Here is a 23,444-nt window from a genome sequence, read left to right on the forward strand (position 1 = left end):
CTAAGTCGGTGGGCGGGATTATATGGACGAGCCCGGTGCATCCTGGGAGGCCACAAAGGTCGTGATCGATTTGGTGCCAATCCGCTGTCGCTCAAGCATATCCCAATGTTATCCTGCGGATAACCTGTGGACCCAGCCGGAGAAATCCTCAATTAAAAGCTGATGTTCTGCACTTTAAAACCATATTATATAACTTAAACTTGAATAAGAACAGGGTAAACACCTAAAATAAAAATTGTGTCAAAATATATATGGACCTAATTGTATAACTCTATGCCATACACACCAAGAACCTGTAGACAACACAATGCCTGTCTGAAATTAGTTACCAGGCTGACAGGACTGTTACATTGGCTACTGTATATTCCTCACATCTGCCAAACTTGATTTAATGGGCTAGTCAGTAGCTGGTTCTGCAAACCTATGTTTTGTTTATACTGTCCAGTTGTTGGTGATTAGTTATTACAAAACATTTTATTGTAGAATTATTTGTCCTCACTTTGTTGTTTTATACAGTCTTCAATCTGCTTATAACTGGTATGAATGTGGGATAAAAATCATGAACAGATTGCCAATGGATAAACTGCTATGTATTAGTACAGAAAATTTTATGAAAACTGCAGACAGCACTGAATGTAAAGATTTGTTATTATATTATGAAATATGAGACAAATGGGTATCAATACAAATATTTTTCTTTCTTTCTAAATAGGTTACAAAATAAACAGTCAAAAAGTTGCACTAGCCTCCTCTACACCCTACACCAGAGGTTCCCAAACTGTGTGCCGTGGCTCCCTGGGTGCCTCGGGACACTTGCAGGGGTGCCCTAGGTTGGTGGTCCAGGACCAATTCAAATTATTCATGGTCAATATAATAGGCAAAACCAGTGCTGTTGGCTGCCAGTCATAAAAAATTTGGCCAAACAGAAGCAAATCTTGTTCCTCACCACACAACTGACCCTAAGGATGACCTATAAACGCCATCTACTTAATGTAATATTTCTTTCTAAATTTCTCAATAATAAATTTTTGGCCTAGGGGTGCCGTGAAAAAAATTCTGATATTCTAGGGCGCCGTGATTCAAAAAAGTTTGGAAACCACTGCCCTACACTGTTAAAATGCACAAACCTTTTTAGTCACCGTTTATCTTGTGTCCAGCAGCAGCATGTATGACTTGTCGAGTTATGTTTTGGACTGTTGGTAAAAGCTGTGTTTTGATCAATCTCAGAAGCTGACTTTGCAGTGGACAGACAGAGGGGTAGATGTACTATAGCTTTACAGATTGTTCCGGTTTAGCACTTCCTGAGTCACCTTTTAACCGAGGCGAAGCAGGAAGCAGTAGTACTGAAATGTATTAACACCTCGGCCTCTGGAGAGGGGGGGAACGAAAAACTCAGTGCTAGTGCGCCACAGCGCATCAGCACTAGGCTGTACCTCACCGCCCAGCTGGCTCATTGGGCCTGCACAAGATCACGTTACTATCGCAAGATCTCCCGTGCGCAGCCTGGACCTGGCAGCCGCCACTACAGTGGCTGTAAATGGGGAAACACCACCTGCAGCTGCTGAAATAGACAGCAGTAGGTGTCTGAACGTCAGTGCCACTGGCAGTTCTTACATTGCCCTGCACATCGGTGCGCTCTCGAAGATAGAAGCGCAGATACCGATGGGCACCATCACTTTCCACATGTCGGCACAGTAATACATGGGGGGAGAAGCAATATCGGTGCACATAACGTGCGCGAATACCACTTCTCCCTCATAATGGAGGATCATACATCTAACTCAAAATTGAGTAGCAGCCTTACCCGATTGCTCTTCCAACTTAGAAGTCTCCATTTTGCTGATTTCATAAGCTCTGCCTTGAGGATTTCCTGCCCCAGGACCATTACTGCGATTTACACAATTGTTTGGTCCACCGTTTTCAGCAAGAGAAACATTAAAAGGGAGCTCATTTGTGGGCGTTTCACACGTTACTAGAACTTTGTTAGAGGAAGAATAGGTGGATGTTTGGTTTCTCATCTGATCCACTGCTAAACCATCTATAGCTACTGTATGACTATTGGTAATGTCCATTTCCTCATCTGGAAAAACTGTTGTACGCTCCATACAGACCAGACTCTTTTCCCCTGCGACAGGCAATGCACCTGTTTTTATACTATTCAATAAAACCACATTATTTTTCGTAAGTTCCATTTCGTTCTCATTAGTAAAAATTATGGTCCGGTCATTGAGGAAAACACTGTCATCACATATACGACGTGGTTGCCATAACTCTCCATCTATGCGTGTTGTATGACTACATGTTAAGTCCATGTCATCCTTCATCAACACAGTTTGGTCATTAGTGTAAGATTTACTAGCGATGCCAGAAGGTACTAAGTGCTGACAGTTATGTAAGGTTTGCGTTTCTGGGTCAGCACAGGTGCTGCCTGGATTATTATTAGTCCATTCTCTTTTGAACATTGGAATGAAAGTAGTAATGTTGGTTGTTTGGCATTTCGTTAGGTCAAGTCCGTTCTCTTGCTCTCTGAACATTTGTGTTACATCTCCTGTATTCTCCAGAGCATAAAAAAGTGCAGGAATGCTCTTCTTGTTAGATATATTTTCTTTGGGAACATAAGGAAAAATGTTCTCCTTGTCAGCATCGTCTGCCCACATAGTGGTGTTTGTTTTTACTGTCTTTGATTTATTATTTCCCAAAGTTGCTAAGAAGTCCTCAAACTTCATTTTTGTTGGACAGGAAGAGTTCGTCATCACCTCAAAACTTGCATTATTTTGGCCACTAATTGAAAAAGGAAGATGTATGTTGCCAGTTGATTCCTCACTTTTTGGGGATTTTAAACTTGACAAAAATAAACCAGTATCTATTTTCTTTGGTGTTGCCTCAACAAGCCTATCAATGGCTATGGTATTGCTTGTGGTCATATCCATATCAGAGGAGAATAAAATAGTCCTGTCTTTTGTACAGTCTGTGGCAATCCACTAAATAACAAGAAAACATCAAGATTAGATAACTAGCGCAATGGGTTTTTTTTGTCTTTTTTTACAGTGCATAGTACAGTATAAAAAATAATAAACAGTTTAATACAAAGGGACAGGTCACAAGAACAGTTCAGTAATCAATACTGCCATATCTGCCAACATACCTAATTGGAAGTCAGTGATACATTAGCCCATAGGTTCTCAAACTTGGCCCTCAGGTCCCAACCCAGAATCACGACTGAAATAATTAGCTCCACCTGGGGATCTATTAAAATGTGATAAAGCTGTGTACACACTGAGATTTATCCTTTCGATTTTGACTATATAGTCAAAATATCAAGGAAAGTTGTGCAAACCGCATCGTGTTTAGCCAGCTGCGATACCGATGCGCACTTCCGTGGGGTCGGTACCGCACAGAAAGATAGACTTTGCAGGCAAGTCAATCTTGACTATATTGTGTACAATCTATTACAAAGTATAGTCTAAACTGGCACTTAGTCAAAATCGAAGTTACAGATAGTATCGGTGGTTCTGGGCTCTGGGGGAGTTCAGGGTAAATCGCAAAGTCAAAATCAAAGACAGTCAAAATCTCACAGTAGGTATGCACCTTTAGTGAGTAATGACTACAACTACGCCCCTGCTAGGTGACCTGGAAAACACAAACTGTTTGGGGCCCAGAGGACCAAGTTTGAAAACCACTACGTTATCCCATATCAGCTTAAAAAAATCTGCCATTACAGTCAAGGTTTTAAAGGATATCTATGATTTGAGTACATGTGACTTAATTATTACCTTACGCATTAAACATCTGGACTTAAGCATGGATACCCTTAATACATGAACTGTAATGGCAGATTTTGGAAAACTCAAGCCCTAATGATATGCTCAAAATTAACCCATTACAGACAAAGCCATTTCAGACACTGAAAATCATCACTTACAGATGAAAATAGAGATTGTTGGCAGATTAGATCAATCAGCAAGAACATGTTGACCAGTTTCAGCTAATGTTCAAATAAGAAAATGGGAAAGCAATAATTGAGGTTTACCCTGTTACAAAAATCTAATTATTGAATACAATGCAAGTCATTGCAATTACAAATATATAGAGAGGGGAAGGGGGCTTCCTTCACCCACAGTGGCATAGATCATGTAGAAGGCATGAAAATATAACCAAGTACTGTAACAGCACAGTACAAGCTGTTTGAAAACATTCAGTCCAAGTATTTACTGTTGATGCAGAATAGTAAATTGCATAGTTTAAAATATAAACAAAACGTATCAAATACCTCTGCCTGGTGAGCTGGAACTTGAATCGGTCCATGAAGTAACGTGTTTATTCCTAAAATCAGTGAGACAATTTATCAAGAGTTTATAAAGAAAAGGGAGATTTAAGGTAGACTCACCATAGTTAAATCTTTCTGCGAGGTACACTGTATTCCACAGGGAATACATTGGGGTGTAGAGTTAGATCTTAATCCAGAGGCACCAACAGGCTAAAGCTTTGACTGTTCACAGGATGCATTCCATGGCCTCCTCTATAACCCCACCTCCGGACACTGGAGGTCAGTTACATTAACCAGTTCAATGCAGTAGCAGGTAAAAGAAGGCAGATGTTAGTCATATAGAACCACACTCTCACAACAGGAGAAGGGACCAGCAGCTAATGGCATACAAACCCAAAGAAGCTAAAAGCGTCAGGGTAGGCGCCCTGTGAAACCCAGTATACCTCGCAGAGAGAGATTTAACTAGGGTAAGTCTACCATAAATCTCCTTTTCTACAGCGTGGTACACTGTTCCACAGGGAAGACATCGGGGATGCCCTAAAGCAGTTCCTCATGGGAGGGGACGCACCGTAGCGGGCACAAGAACATAGCGTCCAAAGGAAGCATCCTGGGAGGCTGAAGTATCAAAGGCATAAAAACTAATGAACTTGTTCACTGAGGACCATGTAGCCACCTTGCACAATTGTTCAGCGGACGCGCCTCGGCAGGCCGCCCAAGAAGGTCCAACAGAGTAGAATGGGCTTTGATAGCACCAGGATCTGGAAGACCAGCCTGTGCATATGCTTGAGCAATCACCATTCTAATCCATCTGGTCAAGATTTGTACAATAGCAGGCCAGCCACGTTTGTGAAAACCAAAAAGTACAAAAAGGGTATCTGACCTCCTGATAGAGGCAGTCCTTTCCACATAAATATGGAGAGCTAGTACCACATCGAAAACCTGCTCTTTGGAGGACAAACCAGAAGAGATAAAAGCCGGAACCACAATATCTTGGTTAAGGTGAAAAGATGACACCACCTTAGGCAAACAAACCTGCGAGAGTTCGGAGTACTGACTGGTCACGGTGAAAAATCAGAAAAAGGCGGACAGGGCAGGACAAAGCTCCTAATTCCGACCCCCTCCAAGCAGAGGCAATAGCCAGCAGAAACACGACCTTAAGTGTAAGATGTTTAAGGTCCACAGACTCAAGAGGTTCAAATAAAGACTCTTGGAGGGCATTCAAAACAAGACAGATCCTATGGAGCCACAGGAGGGACATAGGGAGGCTGAATCCGTTAAACGCCTTGAGTAAAAGTATGACCGTCAGGAATAGACAAAAATTTTCAATGAAACCACACCAACAAGGCAGATATAGGAACCTTGAGGGAGGCCAAACCAAGGCCTAAGTCTAGGCCTGGTTGTAGAAGAGCCAGAAGTCTGGAAGTTCTGAAGTTGTATGCATCGTAATTCTTAGCAGCACACCAGGTGAGGTAAGAATTCCAGACCCTGTAATAAATCTGTGCAGAAGCCGGTTTGCGGGCCGTCAGCATAGTTTGGATATCCACCTCGGAGAATCCTTTGGCCCTCAGAAGTGAAGCTTCAAGAGCGACGCCGTCAAAGCCAGTCTGGCCAGGTCCGGGTAGACACAAGGGACCTGAACGAGGTCTTGGCGTTGAGGAAGTAGAAGAGGACGCTCGATCGATAGACCCTTCAGGTCTGAGAACCAATGCCGTCTGGGCCACGCTGGAGCGACTAGAAGTAGTAGTCCTCCTTCTTGCTTGAACTTCTGTAGTACCCTGGGCAGGAGTGACACTGGAGGGAACAAGTATGGCAGCTGAAAAATCCACGGAATGGCCAGTGCATCCACGAACGCCACTTGAGGATACCTGGTTCTTGATCCGAATACCGGAACCTTGTGATTGTGTCGAGACGCCATCAGGTCTACATCTGGTAGGCCCCACTTGTCCACTAGAAGTTGAAAGACATCCGGATGAAGACTCCACTCTCCGGCGTGTACGTCCTGACGACTGAGGAAATCCGCTTCCAGTTGAGGACTTCGGGAATGAACAATGCCGATATTGCTGGCAGATGGTGTTCTGCCCAACAAAGGATTCTTGACACTTCCATCATTGCCATGCAGCTTAGTGTGCTGCCTTGGTGATTTATGTATGCCACCGTGGTGGCGTAGCCCGATAGTACTTGAACAGGCCTGTTCAGTACCAGAAGCAGGGCAAGATTCAAAGCATTGAACACTTCCCGCAATTCCAGAATGTTTATCGGGAGGCGAGATTCCTCCTTGGTTCACAAACCCTGGAAAGTGTTGCTCTAGCACTGCACCCCAACCCCGCAGACTGACGTCTGTAGTACTCAGTCGGGGATCCAGGAGGGTCGGCCCCTGCTCAACTATTGGTCCTGTAGCCACCAGCTCAGTGACAGACGAACCTCCGGAGTCAAGGAGATCATTTGAGACCTGATTAGATGAGGCAGGCCGTCCGATTTGGAAAGGATTAACCTCTGCAGAGCGCGGGAATTAAATTGAGCATACTCTGTCATGTCCATAGACGACACCATGAGGCCCAGTACTTGCATCGCCGAGTGTAATCGACACTCTTGGGCGAGAAAGGAAGTATCTGATCCTGTCCTGAAGTTTCAGTACTTTATCTGGAGACCGAAACAGTCTTTGGCTGTGTGTCTCCAGCAGTGCCCCAAGGTGCACCATGTACTGAGCAGGGACCAGCGAGGAATTTTTCCAGTTGATGAGTCACCCATGGGCTTATAGGAAGTGGACAGTCTCTTCCAGATGACTGAGGAGAACATCTTGGGAGTTCGCCAGGATCAGCATGTCGTCCAGATACGGCAGGATCCTGATTCCCTGACGGCGGAGAAGGGCCATCATCATGGCCATGACCTTGGTCAAGAGCCGCGGGGCAGTGGCCAGCCCAAATGGCAGAGCCTGGAATTGATAATGTAGGTTGCCAATAGCAAACCGCAGATATTGTTGATGAGACATGGCAATAGATATATGCAGGTAAGCATCCTGTATGTCCAGGGATACCATATGGTCTTCGGGTTCCATGGCCAGTACAATAGGGTGCAGAGTTTCCATACGGAATTTGGACACACTCACAAATTTGTTCAATGATTTGAGGTTGAGTATAGGCCGGAAGTACCTATTGGGTTTTGGAACTAGAAATAGGGTCAAATGGTTTCCACCGTCTCTCTGGGACAGAGGCACCGGCACTACCACTCCTGTGTCCAGGAGGGATCGCATAACCAGGTGTAGAGTTGCGCTTTCAACGAATCCGAAGGGATAACCGTCGAGAAGAACTGGCGAGGGGGACGTCTCTTGAAATAGATTGCGTACCCATCAGAGACAACTTTCCCGCACCCAGGCATCAGAAGTGGTATTTAACCAGGCCTGGGTGAACTGTAGAAGTCAGCCTCCCACCCTGGGATCCCCCAGGGAGATGACCGCCCCATCATGCAGCAGGCTTGTCTTGTTTGGAAGCAGGCTGACGGGCAGCCCAGGATTGTTTAGGTTTGGGTTAAGTGGTTTTGGAAGCACAAGCCAGTCTTGGGTACACCTGGCCCTTTTCATTCCTTTCGATCTCCAGGGAAAGCAATGAAAAGTAGTACTCTTTGCCGTCGGTGCAGAAGGATTAGTACTTGGGAGAAAAGCAGTCTTAGCAGTCGCAAAGTCAGTCACAATCTTGTTCAGATCCTCCCCAAATAGGATGTCTCCCTTAAAAGGGAGCACCTCCAAGGTCTTTTTGGAGTTTAGGTCCACTTTCCCGGACCTCAACCACAGAAATTGGCGAGCCAGTATAGACAGTGTAGACGCCTTGGCCGGCATTACACCTGCCTCAGTGGACGCCTCCTGAATTTAGTGGGAGGCGGAGGTAATATGAGACAGATATTGTCTGGCAGTGTCAGAAATATCCTGGAGGTAAATCATCCTCTAATGCCTGAACCCATGCTTCAATTCCTTTTGCAGCCCAGGAGGCCGCTATAGTGCGTCTATGTACAGCACCGGTAAGGGAGTAAATAGACTTCAGGCATCCCTCCACACACTTATCCGTCGGTTCCTTCAGTGAGGTAATAGTGGTGACAGGCAGAGTAGAATACACCACAAGAAGGGCGACATGAGAGTCCACCGGCGGCGGATATTCCCACTTGTTACTCAACTCCGCAGGGATAGGATAATGAGCTAGCATCTTTTTAGATACAGAGAATATCTTTCCTGGAAACTACCAGGATTCCTGACTGATGTCGATTAAAGGGTCAGAATGTGGTAAGATTACTTTAGTAACCTTCTGACGTTTGAACTTATCAGGTTTCTTAGACGCAGTAGTGGGATCTACCTCATCATCAATTTGTAGAATCAGCTTAATAGCCTCCACTGGGTCAGGAACATCAACCTGAGCTGCAGGTTCCTCGTCAGAAGCAACTGTATCAGTGTCTGACGGATCAGTATATTCCCCATCCTCATTCGAAGAATTTTCTGAAATATTAGTGGATTGTGAGCAGGAAGCGGCCCGCTTAAATGACCCCTTGACCCAAGAGGAGCGTGGGGTAGACTTTTGTCTAACCAAAGATTGATTTAATTGTTGTATCTGGGTAGACAGTGTCCACCCAGGGCGGAAAAAATAGAGGGACAATATGTGGCTGCAATGGCACAGGAGGTCCCACACGGGGCGTAAGACATGTCACAAGCGTATTCAGCAAACTTGAGAACGCTGCCCAAGGTGGTTCCTGATTGGCCACAGGCGCTGCGGGCTGACTGGGAGATGTATGGCACCCAGACCCTGAACCATCAGCTAAAATTTCCCCCTCAAGTAAATCCTTGGTGCAAGCACTGTGTGATGCAGAAGCGTCCGCGGTTTTCCCGCCCTGTGTGGCAGACATTATAGGGAATGTAGCCTTAGAGGGTAACCGTAAAATATAGCCAGACAAATACAATACCTGCAAATAAACCCCTGATTTAGGTGAATATAAATACAGGACACAAACAGAGAAATAAAGCGGTACGAAGTGACTGAAATACACAGCAAAAAACACAACACAGTATATACTGTGTAGACTATATATATATATATATATATATATATATATATATATATATATATATATTTTACAGCTGTGCTCATAAGTTCACATACCCTAGCAGAATTTGTGATTTTCTGGCCATTTGTCAGAGAAAATGAATGATAACTCACAAACTTATCTTTCACTCATGGTTAGTGGTTGGGTGAAGCCATTTGTCAAACAACTGTGTTTACTCTTTTTAAATCATAATGACAACAGAAACTACCCAAATTACCCTGAACAAAAAAAGTTTACATACCCCAGTTCTTAATACCGTGTATTGCCCCCTTTAACATCAATGACAGCTTGAAGTCTTTTGTGGTAGTTGTGGATGAGGCTCTTTATTTTCTCAGATGGTAAAGCTGCCCATTCTTCTTGGCAAAAAGCCTCCAGTTCCTGTAAATTCTTGGGTTGTCTTGCATGAACTGCACGTTTGAGATCTCCCCAGATTGGCTATATGATATTGAGGTCAGGAGACTGAGATGGCCACCCCAGAACCTTCACTTTATTCTGCTGTAGCCAATGACAGGTCGACTTGGCCTTGTGTTTTGGATCATTGTCATGTTGGAACGTCCAAGTACGTCCCATGCGCAGCTTCCGGGCTCATGAGTGCAAATTTTCCTCCAGTATTTTCTGATAAGATGCTGCATTCATCTTGCCATCAATTTTGACCAAGTTTCCAGTGCCTTTGTAGCTTACACAGCCCCAAAACATCAGCAATCCACCTCAGTGTTTCACAGTAGGAATGGTGTACCTTTCATCATAGGCCTTGTTGACACCTCTCCAAATGGAACGTTTATGGTTGTGGCCAAAAAGTTAAATTTTGGTCTCATCACTCCAAATGACTGTTCAAGAAGTTTTGAGGCTTGTCTCTGTGCTGTTTGGAGTATTGTAAGCGGGAAGCTTTGTGGCATTTACATAGTAATGGCTTTCTTCTGGCAACTCGACCATGCATCCCATTTTTCTTCAAATGCCTCCTTATTGTGCATCTTGAAACAACCACACCACTTTTTTTTCCAGAGAGTCCTGTATTTCAGCTGAAGTTATTTGTGGATTTTTCTTTTCATCCAGAACAATTTTCCTGGCAGTTGTGGCTGAAATTTTTCTTGGTCTACCTGACCGTGATTTGGTTTCCACAGACTCCCTCATTTTCCACTTATTGATTAGAGTTTGAACACTGCTGATTGGCATTCTCAATTGCTTGGATATCTTTTTATATCCCTTTCCTGTTTTATACAGTTCAGTTACCTTTTCCCGCAGATCCTTTGACAATTCTTTTGCTTTCCCCATGACTCAGAATCCAGACACGTCAGTGCAGCACTGGATGAAAGATGCAAGGGTCTTTCAGGAGTCCAGAAACTCACTGACCTTTTATACACACACACTGATTACAAGCAAACCGATCACAGGTGAGGATGGTTACCTTTATACACATACATACACATATATATATACATACATACATACATACATACATATACATACATACATACATACATACATACATATACATACATACATACATATACACACACACACACGCTAGCTGGAGTACCCGGAGTTGCCCGGGATTTTAAGAATGTTTGTGTCCAAAAATTAATTTAAGGATTAAAGTCAGTATAAATAACAGTTTAAAAAAGCATGTAAAATGTTATACACATGAATAAAATTAAAACCCAATGTGCTGCTGGGGGACCGTGCTACTTCCACTATATAACTCTGTGTGTGGGTTCATGCTACCTCCATTCCCCTCCTCACATCATATCACTGACATATCACGATATAGTCTGTGCTGCTGGCCGACCCTAGGGGTGCTAGTGGTATGCTACCCCCACAGTGGTTGTTCCCAGAGTGTAAGGAATATGTGTACAAAGTTTGGTGTAAATTGCTGCATGCATTCCAGAGTTATGCTGTCTGCTGAAATACCAAGTGCTGCTGCCTCACCCGTAAGGGTGCTAGGGGCGTCTTCCTCCCACAGTGTTTGCTGCCAATTTGTAAGGCATTTGTGTACCAATTTTTGAGTACATTACTCCAGTAATTCCGGAGTTACGCTGTCTCCTGATATACTCTGTGCTGCCGTCTACCCCCGTAGGGGTGCTAGGGATTTCAAATTGTTTTAGTTGCCTCCGCCATGTTTTAATACGCTTGTATGTGAAATTTCACAATCTCCGCTTGTAAACTGTGGATTTGTATAGAAAAACAGAAAGACAGATTTACATTTTTACACTGTATATTAGAACAGTACTTAATCAAAAACTAAGCAGTACTGAACTAAGTAACCACTGCAGGAACACGAAGCGCTAGGCAGGCCCCCAGCAACCTCTACAGACGAGAAAAGGATTTTACCGGTAGGTAATTAAAATCCTATTTTCTCTTGGTACTAGAAAATGCTGGGGTCCACATTAGTACCATGGGGATGTACCAAAGCTCCCAGAACGGGAGGGAGAGCGCGGAGGCTCCTGCAGAACTGATTGGCCTCTGAGGAACTTAAGTTTTGTCAAAGCATCAAACTTGTAAAACTTTGCAAATGTGTTCGACCCAGACCAAGTAGCCGCTCATGAAAGCTGTAAAGCAGACACACCCCGGGCAGCCGCCCAGGAAGTACCCACCTTACGAGTAGAGGGGGCCTTAACAGACGTAGGACACGGCAATCCTGCCATAGAATATGCATGCTGGATAGTGAACCTGATCCAGCGAGAGAGAGTCTAGAAGCAGGACACCCAAGTTTCTTGGGATCATACAGGACAAACAGAGTCCGATTTCCTGTGACGAGCAGTCCTCTTCACATAGATTTTCAGAGCCCTTACAACATCCAAGGACTTTGATGAAATTGAGGAGTCAGTAGCAACTGGCACCACAATAGGTTGGTTGATATGAAATACCGACACAACCTTCGGAAGGAACTGCTGACTTGTCCGGAGCTCGCTCTATCCTCATGGTAGATCAAGTAGGGGCTCTTACAAGACAAAGCCCCCAACTCAGACAAACGTCTAGCAGAAGCTAAAGGCCAACAAAGTAACAGCTTTCCACGTGAGAAACTTGACCTCAACCTCCGGTAGATGTTCGAATCAATCCGATTGGAGGAACTGCAACACCACATTAAGATCCCATGGCGCCGAAGGCGGCACAAAGGAAGGCTGCATGTGCAGAACCCCTGTCAGGAAAGTCTGACCTTCAGGGAGGGAAGCCAATTGTTTCTGGAAGAAAATGGATAGGGCCGAAATCTGGACATTTACGGATCCCAACCTCAGGCCCATATCCACACCTGCTTGCAGGAAGAGGAAAACCGTCCCAGTTGAAAATCCACCTTAGGAAACATCTTGGACACCAAGATACATATTTTTTTCAAATACGATGGCAATATTTAGATGTTACTCCTTTCCTAGCCTGTTATCAAGGTAGGAATAACTTTGTTCGGAATGACCTCCCGAGACAATATCTGGCGTTCAATCTCCATGCCGTCAAACGTAGCCGCGGTAAGTCTTGATAAGTGAACGGCCCCTGCTGCAGCAGGTCATCCCAAAGAGGAAGAGGGCTCGGCTCTTCCAGCAGTAGATCTGCATACCAAGCCCTTCTTGGCCAGTCTGGAGCAATGAGGATTGCCTGAATTCTTGTTCTCTTTATGAGTTTTAGAACTCTTGGAATGAGTGGTGATGGAGAAAACACGTACACCGATTGGAACACCCACAGAGTTACTAGGGCGTCCACTACCACGGCTTTCAGGTCCCTTTACCTGGAACAATACCTCCGAAGCTTCTTGATGAGACGAGAGGCCATCATGTCTATTTGAGGTACACCCCAAAGATCTGTTACCTCCATGAACACCTCCGGATGTGGTCCCCACTCTCCTGGATGGAGATGGTGTCTGCTGAGGAAGTCCGCTTCCCAGTTGTCTACTCCAGGAATGAAAATTGCTAACAGCGCCAATGCGTGTTTTTCTTCCCAGAGGATGAATCTTCTTACCTCTGACATTGCAGCTCTGCTCTTTGTTTTGCCCTGTCTGTTTATGTAGGCCACCGTCGTTACATTGACCTACTGCACTTGAATGGCTCGATCTCGCAGAAGATGGCCCGCTTGGAGACGACCGTTGTAGATGGCTCTTAGTTCCAGAATGTTTATTGGAAGGCTGGATTCCAGGCTTGATGACCTTCCTTGGAAATTTTCCCCCTGAGTGACTGCGCCCCAACCCCGGAGACTTGCATCCGTGGTTAGAAGGATCCAGCCCTGAATCCCGAACCTGTGGCCCTCCAGAAGGTGAGGTAGTTGTAGCCACCAGAGTAGTGAAATCCTAGCTTTTGGCGACAGACATATTCTCTGGTGCATGTGTAGATGAGATCCTGACCACTTGTCCAGGAGATCCAGTTGGAAGGACCGAGCAGGAAACCTTCCGTACTGTAGAGCATCGTAAGAGATCTCCATCTTCCCCAGAAGGCAAATGCACTGATGAACAGATACCTGGGCTGGATTCAGGACGTCATGGACTATTGTTTGAATCACCAACGCTTTCTCCTCTAGCAGAAACACCCTCTGCACTTCCATGTCGAGGATCAATCCCAGAAAAGACAACCTCCTTGTTGGCTCCAAATATGTTTTTGGAAGGTTCAGGATCCAACAGTGTTCTCTGAGCAAATGAGTCATGAGAGCAATGGACTGTAACAGCGTCTCCCTGGACGACGCCTTTATCAGCAAACCGTCCAGATATGGGATTATGTTCACCCCCCTGTCTGCGGAGGAGAACCATCATCTCTGCCAACACCCTCTGTGCTGTGGATAGGCCGAATGGCAGTGCCTGAAATTGATCGTGATTGTTTAACAGTGCAAATCTGAGATAAGCCTGGTGCGACAGCCAAATCGGAATGTGGAGGTACGCATCCTTGATATCCAGGAATACCAGAAACTCTCCCTCCTCCATACCTGAAATCACTGCTCTGAGAGACTCCATTTTTAATTTGAACACCTTCAGGTACAGGTTCAATGATTTCAAGTTCATAATTGGTCTGACCGAACCATCCCGTTTCGGTACCACGAAAAGGTTTGAACAACCACTCTTGTTTTTCATATGAGGTGGAACTGGGACAATGACCTGTGACTTTTCCAATTTTAGGATGGCTTCCTGTAGGATAGCCTTGTCTGTCAGTAAAGCTGGCAAGCCTGATTTGAAGAATCTGTGAGGCGGGAGTTCTTGAAACTCCCGTCTGTACCCGTGGGAAACAATATCCTGTACCCAGGGATCCAGGCCGGACGACACCCAGACGTGTCTGAAACGTCCGAATCTCGCACCCACCAGCCCGTCCTCCAGGCTTTGCGGTCCACCGTCATGCTGAGGATTTTGAGGAACCAGTAGCAGGTCTCTAGTCCTTTAAGCCTGCGATTGCAGGCTTTTTGGATTTTGCCCGACCAGCCCCAAGGAAAGCGGTAGGAGGCTTGGACTTCTTTACCTTAGCGGTCCGAAAGGACTGCGGCACAGCTGAAGAAAATGGTTTCTTTGTAAAAGGTGTAGCAGAGGGAGGGAAAGGTGGCTTACCCGCAGTTGCCGTGGAAATGCACGCATCCAACGCTTCTCTAAATAGATCCTGACCCATGTAGGGTAGGTCCTCCACACTTCTCCTTGATTCCGCATCTGCAGACCATTAGCGTAGCCAGAGTCCCCTGCGGGCTGAGACAGACATGGAAGATATCCGCACAGTCAGCGTACCCATGTCCTTCATGGATTCCACCATGAAACCCCGCAAAATCCTGTATGTTTCGTAAAAACAATTCAATGTCACTTCTATCCATTGTATCCAAATCCTCTAGTAATGTGCCTGACCACTTTACTATGGCTTTAGAAATTCATGCACAGGCAATAGTGGGCCTTAACACCACCCCTGAAGTGGTATAAATGTATTTTAGCGTAGTGTCAATCTTACGATCAGCCGGTTCTTTTAACACGGTAGATCCAGGGACAGGTAACACCACCTTTTTAGACAGTCTGGAAACAGATGTATCAACAATGGGTGGGATTTCCCATTTTTTCCTATCCTCCTCAGGGAAGGGAAAAGCAACAAGAACCCGTTTTGGAATCTGGTATTTTTTATCTGGGTTTTCCCAGGATTTTTCAAACATAGCGTTTAATTCTTTAGACGCAGGGAAGGTTAGCGAGGCTCTCTTATTATCTGTGAAGTAAGCCTCCTCAATCTGCTCAGGTGTTATGTCAGTAATTTTGAACACATCTCTAAAGGCCTCAATCATGAGCTGCACCCGCTTATCAAGGGATGCCGCACCTCTCATCACATCCCCATCACCATCTGCCGTGTCAGAGTCGGTATCCGTGTCATCTTGCATAATTTGGGCAAGTGCACGTTTCTGTGGGAACATGCTAGGGGATTTTGCAAGAATAGGAACAGAGCCTGACCAAACTGCCATAGATTTCTTCAATACCTGAGCTTCATTCTCAGTATTAGCTACCCTAGTAGAGATCTGAGAGATCATTCCTTTGAAAGAAGTTAACCACTCAGGCTCAACAATAGGGATCCGAGATAAAGCATTACAATCCTGTGTACATGGAATGGATCCCTTGTGAGAGGAAACATCTTCTGCAGCATATGACTCAGTCTCTAGACATGGCTATGTGAGATAATAACACCCACATACAGGAAAATGTCAGACACAGTTTCCCCCCCAAGTATGCCACAGAGATTGGAGCCAACCCACACACAGCGCTTTTCTGGAGGTAGAACTAATAAAACTACCAGCAACCTTATAACCCCACACATCATAGACTTAATCAGTTTAAGCACCTAACGGGGTAAAACGCTGAGAGTGTACCCGTAGGTGGAATTCTTGCAGCATATGCTAACATTTGTGTTTGTATTTGTGCTACACGTTTGTTTTGTATACCGGTATTAGGCTTGTTTAAAATAGGGTGTAAATACATGAAATACATACTTTGACATTTATATCTATCCAGCTATCAGTCCTACAGGTTCCTCTTTTTGATCTTTTATTCTGAATTGTTTTTATTTTTATCATGATCATTCATACCCAAACTTGTTGTTAATTGATTTTTATCATAAAAACACATTCATACCTAAACTTCATATCTTTATATACTCTTAATAAACTATTTAGAATTTTATTGATTGTGAATATTAGAAATAGCACATTCCATATATTAATTATCATAGGGGGAAGGTGAGAGCTGAACACCTTCTTTCTTCCAAACTATACACAACTTGAGCTCACTAACTGTTACACAGCTGCCACCTAAACCCTACAGTTATATATAGGATTGGCGCAGTCCCTCACACAGCCTCTTTTCTCATTGCAGTGTAAGGTATAGGCGCAGGCTCAGGGCGCCCCTCACAGCGCCACACTATGTACCGCTGAGCCCCGGAGTGCAGTTAGTACTGCGTTTCCTACACTGTTGCCGCCATCTTCACACAGGCTCCCAGCTTGCCAGGGGTGCCGGTGACTCACTCGCCACTGAAGTCTTCTGGCTCTGTAAGGGGGTGGAGGCATGCTGCAGGAGTGAGCGGTCGCCTGGGGCAGCTAGCGATCATCACCCTCAGGAGCTCAGTGTCCTGTCAGCAGAGATAGTGGCTCAGATTCCGTAGGGCGGACACTACTCCTTCCCCCTTAGTCCCACGAAGCAGGTAGGCTGTTGCCAACAGCCTCCATTTGCCTAAAATAACTCCATTTGCCTAAATTAGTCCGTAGAGGATGCTGGGGATGCTTCAAGAACCATGGGGTATAGACGGGATCCGCAGGAGACATGGGCACACTATAAGACTTTGAATGGGTGTGAACTGGCTCCTCCCTCTATGTCCCTCCTCCAGACTCCAGTTATAGGAACTGTGCCCAGGGAGACGGACATTTTGAGGAGAATGATTTATTTAATTATTTTAAACTAAGGTGAGATACATACCAGCTCACACCACCAACACGCCGTACAACATGGCATTCAACAACGCATGCAACAGCATGGCCAACATCAGTCACAGATTTGACTGTATAACAAAGAAAGAACGGCTGCGCTGTGTGTCAGGAGATAATATGTATAAAGAGAGCCGACATGTAAACAGTTGTCAATATTTAATGAATTTCATAGAATTAAAAAACCAGTAGATAAATGTGTGAATCAATCACATGAAATAAAACACAGCTCAAAGACTCAGGGGTAAAGTCAGCTCAACAAGAGCGTTATATACAGATTTAGGACCCGATTGTGGCAAGTGTTCGTTTTCCATAGGCTAGATAGCCATATCATCAATTGGTTGCCAATAGATGGGCACAGAAAGTTCCAAATAAACTGTGTGCTTGCAGAGGTTGGATATGATCAGTAGAGTGTATTTACCTCTCCAGTGGGCTGGGCGAGAGTCGGGCGTCCCCGACTAACCGTCCTGCAATGCCCACGTCCACACGGCGGCGGGGAGGAATGGAGATCTCTTGGAAGAGTAGCTGGCTGTAGAGACGTGATATCCAGCGATCGGTCTCAAATATTTTGCAGCCTGAGCAAGATTCAATCTTAGTCCGTGCAAGCAGCACCTGTAGCTACCTGAGCGAGGTGTATGGAGGGCGGGTCTGACACGTTTCGTCACAAACCATGTGACTTTTTCAAAGATGTAGTCCTGCCTCCCATGGTGTCCGTATTTCTAGCCTGATCAATTAGCCATCAGGCAGATGTATTCCATCGGTCTTTAATTAACGGAACTCGTGTGCACTCGGTTTCATATATAGACTAACATAGTCGGCTCTCATATGTGCAACTATAAGGACTAGAATATACACAGTATTTATATAAAAGAAAACACAAACAGATATATAAATAAAACATAGAATATATTCTATGTTTTATTTATATATCTGTTTGTGTTTTCTCAGGTAATTTTCAGTGTGCGGAAGGGAATTTGGGGGTGGGGATTTGCACCCCCCTTCCTCTTTGTTTGCATATCCAACCTCTGCAAGCACACAGTTTATTTGGAACTTTCTGTGCCCATCTATTGGCAACCAATTGATGATATGGCTATCTAGCCTATGGAAAACGAACACTTGCCACAATCGGGTCCTAAATCTGTATATAACGCTCTTGTTGAGCTGACTTTACCCCTGAGTCTTTGAGCTGTGTTTTATTTCATGTGATTGATTCACACATATTTATCTACTGGTTTTTTAATTATATGAAATTCATTAAATATTGACAACTGTTTACATGTCGGCTCTCTTTATACATATTATCTCCTGACACACAGCGCAGCCGTTCTTTCTTTGTTATATTGTTCCTTTTGCACACTCCACATAGTGTTCTCGGCTTGCGCAGTTTCTCAGGAGGTGTACCTAATTAGGAACTTTTTAACTATTCATCTGCCATAATCTATAGGCGCTGTATAGCAGTTAAGTGTGTTGTCTTACAGATTTGACTGTACTCAACGCAACATGAGCGTAACTATAACCAAACTGCAGATACAGCCCGCAACGGGACAGGCGCCCAGCATCCTCTACGGACTAAGAGAAAAGGATTTACCGGTAGGTATTAAAATCCAATTTTCTCATACGTCCTAGAGGATGCTTCAAGAACCATGGGGTTTATACCAAAGCTCTAGAACGGGCGGGAGAGTGCGGTTGACTCTGCAGCACCGATTGACCAAACAAGAGGTCCTCCTCAGCCAGTGTATCAAACTTGTAAAACTTCGCAAAAGGTGTTTGATTCCGACCAAGTAGCAGCTTGGCAAAGTTGTAACGCAGAGATTCCCCGGGCAGCCGCCCAGGATGAGCCCAACTTTCTGGTAGAATGGGCATTCACCGATTTCGGTAACGGCAATCCTGCCGTAGAATGAGCCTGCTGAATCGTATTACAAATCCAGCGTGCAATAGTCTGTTTAGAAGCAGGAGCCCCAATCTTGTTGGGAGCCCACAGGACAAACAGAGCCTCTGTTTTCCTAATCTGCGCCGTTCTGGCGACATAGATCTTCAAAGCTCTGACCACATCGAGAGACTTTGCACTCGCCAACAACATGACCACTTTCTAAGTAAGGAATTTTAACTCAACCTTTCGTAAAGGTTCAAACCAATGTGATTGCAAAAATTGCAACACCACATTAAGATCCCACGGTGCCACAGGAGGCACAAATGGAGGTTGGATGTGCAGCACACCTTTTACAAAGGTCTGAACTTCTGGAAGAGAAGCAAATTCTTTCTGAAAAAAAGATCGACAAGGCCAAAATCTGTACTTTAATGGAGCCTAACTTTAGGCCCGCATCCACGCCTGCTTGTAGGGAATAGAGCAAAGATGGTGAAATTCTCCCGTAGGAGCCTTCTTGGATTCACACCAAGACACATATTTTCTCCAAATACGGTGGTAATGCTTTGCCGTTATTTCTTTTCTAGCCTGAAGAAGTGTGGAAATGACTTCACTGGGAATACCCTTTCGGGCTAGGATTTGGCGTTCTACCGCCATGCCGTCAAACACAGCTGCGGTAAGTCCGAAGAGGAAGAGGCCAGGGATCTTCTATGAGCAACAACTGAAGATCTGGATACCAGGCCCTTTTTGGCCAATCCGTAACAATGAGGGTCGCCTGAACCCTTATTCTTCTTATAATTTTTATCACCTTTGGAACGAGTGGAAGGGGAGGGAACACATATACCGACGGAAACACCCACGGTGTCACTAGGGCATCCACAGCTATCGCTTGAGGGTCCCTTGACCTGGAACAATATCTCTGAAGTTTTTTGTTGAGGCGGGACGCCATCATGTCTACTTGAGGAACTCCCCAACGACTTGTCACTTCTGCAAAGACCTCGATGAAGACCCCACTCTCCTGGATGGTGATCGTGTCTTCTGAGGAAGTCTGCTTCCCAGTTGTCCACTCCTGGAATGAAGACTGGTGACAGAGCGCTGGCATGTCTTTCCGCCCAGCGAAGAATCTTCGTGACCTCGGCCATCGCCGCTCTGCTCCTTGTTCCACCTTGGCGGTTTATGTACGCCACTGCTGTCGCGTTGTCTGACTGAATCAAGATAGGCAGACCTCGAAGCAGATGTTCTGCTTGCAGTATGCCGTTGTAAATGGCCCTTAATTCCAGAATGTTTATGTGTAGACAAGCTTCCTGGCTCGACCACTTTCCCTGAATGTTTCTTCCCTGTGTGACTGCTCCCCAGCCTTGGAGGCTTGCATCTGTGGTCACCAGGATCCAGTCCTGAATCCCGAAGCTGCGTCCCTCCAGAAGGTGAGAACTGTGCAGCCATCACAGAAAGGAGATTCTGGTCCTGGGATATAGAATTATTTTCCGGTGCATGTCCAGGCGAGACCCGGAGCACTGATCCAACAGGTTAAACTGAAAAACCCTGGCATGGAACCTGCCATACGGAATGGCCTCGTAGGCCGCCACCATCTTCCCCAGCAACTGAGTGCATTGAAGAACTGACACCTTTGCTGGCTTCAGAATCTGTTTTACCATGTTCTGTATTTCCAGAGCTTTTTCCACTGGAAGAAAAACTCTGCAATTCTGTATCCAGAATCATACCCAGGAACGACAGCCGTGTCGTCGTATCCAACTGTGATTTTGGCAAATTTAGGCGCCAACCGTGTTGTTGCAGAATCGTCAGTGAAAGGGCAACATTCTTCAACAATTGCTCCTTGGACCTCACCTTTATGAGGAGATCGTCCAAGTACGGGATAATTGTGATTCCCTGCTTGCGCAGGAGAACCATCATTTCCGACATTACTTTGGTGAAAAACCTCGAAGCCATAGACAGACCAAACGGCAACGTCTGAAATTGGTAATGACAATCCTGCACAGCAAATCTCAGGTAAGCCTGATGTGGAGGATATATGGGGACATGTAAGTAGGCATCTTTTATGTCGACCGACACCATAAAATCCCCCTCTTCCAGACTGGAGATCACTGCTCGGAGAGATTCCATCTTGAATTTGAATTTTTTTTCAGAAAGAAATTAAGGGATTTTAGGTTCAGAATCGGTCTGACTGAGCCATCCGGCTTCGGGACCACGAACAGGCTCGAATAAAAGCCTTTCCCATGTTGTGACGGGGGCACTGTGACAATGATTTGATTTTGACACAGCTTTAGTATTGCCGCGCATACTACCTCCCTTTTTAGATGAGAAGCTGGCAAGGCCGATTTGAAAAATCGGTGAGGGGGCACGTCCTGAAACTCTAATTTGTACCCTTGGGTTACTATTTCTAATATCCAAGGATGCAGGTCTGAGTGTACCCAGACCTGACTGAAGAGTATGAGATGAGCCCCCACCGGTGCGGACTCCCAGCGTCATTCTGTGGATTTGGTAGAAGCCGGAGAGGACTTCTGCTCTTGGGGACTTGCCACAGCCTGTGACCTTTTTCCCCGTCCTCTCCCTCTCGCAGCAAGGAAGGAGGACCCACGTCCTTTTTTGAATTTATTGGGCCAAAAGGACTGCATCTGATAGTGAGGCGATTTCTTCTGCTGTGCAGGAACATAAAGGTAAAAATTAAGACTTACCAGCAGTAGCCGTAGACACCAGGTCAGTGAGGCCGTCACCAAACAAGACCCTACCATTAAACGGTAGAGACTCCATCGCCTTCTTAGAGAGGCAGCGTCAGCATTCCATTGATGAATCCACAATGCTCTCCTTGCTGAGACTGCCATGGCATTGGCCCTTGATCCCAACAGGCCAATATCCCTTACAGCTACTTTTAAATATGCTGCAGCGTCCCTGATGTGACCCAGAGTCAAAAGCACGCTGTCCCTGTCTATGGTATCTACCTCAGATGACAAGTTATCTGCCCACTTTTCAATAACGCTACTCACCCATGCCGAAGCAACAGCAGGCCTGAGTAGCAACCCTGTAGTGACAAATGGATTTTAGTGTATTTACCTGCTTACGAACCGCAGGATCCTTTAGGGCTGCCGTGTCAGGGGACGGAAGCGCCACCTTTTCGGATAGACGCGATAAAGCTTTGTCTACCGTGGGGATTGACTCCCACCGTTCCCTGTCCCCAGAGGGGAACGGATATGCCACTGGAATTCTTTTGGGAACATGTATCTTTTTGTCAGGATTTTCCAAAGCCTTTTCAAAAAGTGCGTTCAGTTCATGAGAGGGAGGAAACGTTACCTCAGGTTTCTTTCCTTTAAACATACAGACCCTAGTATCAGGAACAGCAGGGTCCTCAGTGATATGTAATACGTCTTTTATCGCCACAATCATGTACTGAATACCCTTAGCCAGTTTTGGATGTAATCTGGCATCACTATAGTCGACACTGGAATCAGAGTCCGTGTCGGTATCTGTATCTGCTATCTGGGTAAATGCACGTTTCTGTGACTCCAAAGGGTTCTGGGCCTGTGACAAAGCATCTTCCATGGATCTCCTCCATGTCTGGTTCTTAGACTCAGATTTATCAAATCTCTTAGTCAACCTAGTCACATTTGCGTTTAAAACAGTCAACATATTCACCCAATCATCCGTCGGCGGTGCCGACACGGCCACTCTCAGTATTTTCTGTCCCCACTCCAGCCTTCTCCTGGGAAGAGTATTCAGCCTCAGACATGTCAACACCCACACTGGGGCTATAGGAGACAGACCCACAGAGAGAGTTCTGCCAGCTCACACCCAGCGCCTACCCCGGTACTGAAGCAAGTAACAAGACTGCCCAGACCTGTTAGCGCTTTAGAGATAGATAGATAGACACACACACGAATGCTAGAACCGGCACTCCCCCTCAGGTAAATAAATAATGCTCCGGTGCCCTCTGGAAACATGGATATACATTCAAAGGTAAGCAAGCAGCGGCACTCAGGAGACTTCTTCAAAGTTAATAAAGTGCAAAAAAAAAAATTTCATCCATATTGAAATCGGGTGACCAACGTTTCGGGGCCGTGGCGCCCCTTTGTCAAGGTGATACAAACAAAAAGAAAATGACATACCTTATATGCAAGAGAAGACCCGCGAACGGGACACACGCCGGAGGAGGGGGGTGGGAACTGTATCCATCCTTCACTCCCCGGGCTGTGGTGACGTCAGCGCGTCTGAACCGCATCTGTCGTCACTTCCTGGAAACCGGAGCTTACACGGCAACCATGGTAACCGGCGCTTCCTGGCAACCAGGCTTCGGATAGGCGGCAGCACTGCTGAAAATAAACA

The 23,444-nt window shown here is 45.5% G+C and overlaps 1 protein-coding gene across 4 annotated transcripts in view; it reads right to left on the reverse strand.

Moving 5' to 3' along the window:
* Positions 1 to 23,444, reverse strand: part of KNL1 (kinetochore scaffold 1) — a 431,776-nt gene that overhangs the window by 206,533 nt on the left and 201,799 nt on the right. For 3 of the 4 annotated variants that reach the window (XM_063947793.1, XM_063947791.1, XM_063947792.1), the window contains 2 exons: positions 4,271 to 4,323; positions 1,805 to 2,981 (listed from right to left, as the gene is read on the reverse strand). In XM_063947793.1, the coding sequence (XP_063803863.1) occupies positions 1,805 to 2,981; positions 4,271 to 4,323 (1,230 nt within the window). The remainder of the gene's footprint in view (positions 1 to 1,804; positions 2,982 to 4,270; positions 4,324 to 23,444) is intronic. The other variant, XM_063947794.1, reaches the window with a different exon arrangement.

This window comes from Pseudophryne corroboree, chromosome 12 (assembly GCF_028390025.1).
Source record: "Pseudophryne corroboree isolate aPseCor3 chromosome 12, aPseCor3.hap2, whole genome shotgun sequence".
Classification (NCBI taxonomy): Eukaryota; Metazoa; Chordata; class Amphibia; order Anura; family Myobatrachidae; genus Pseudophryne; species Pseudophryne corroboree.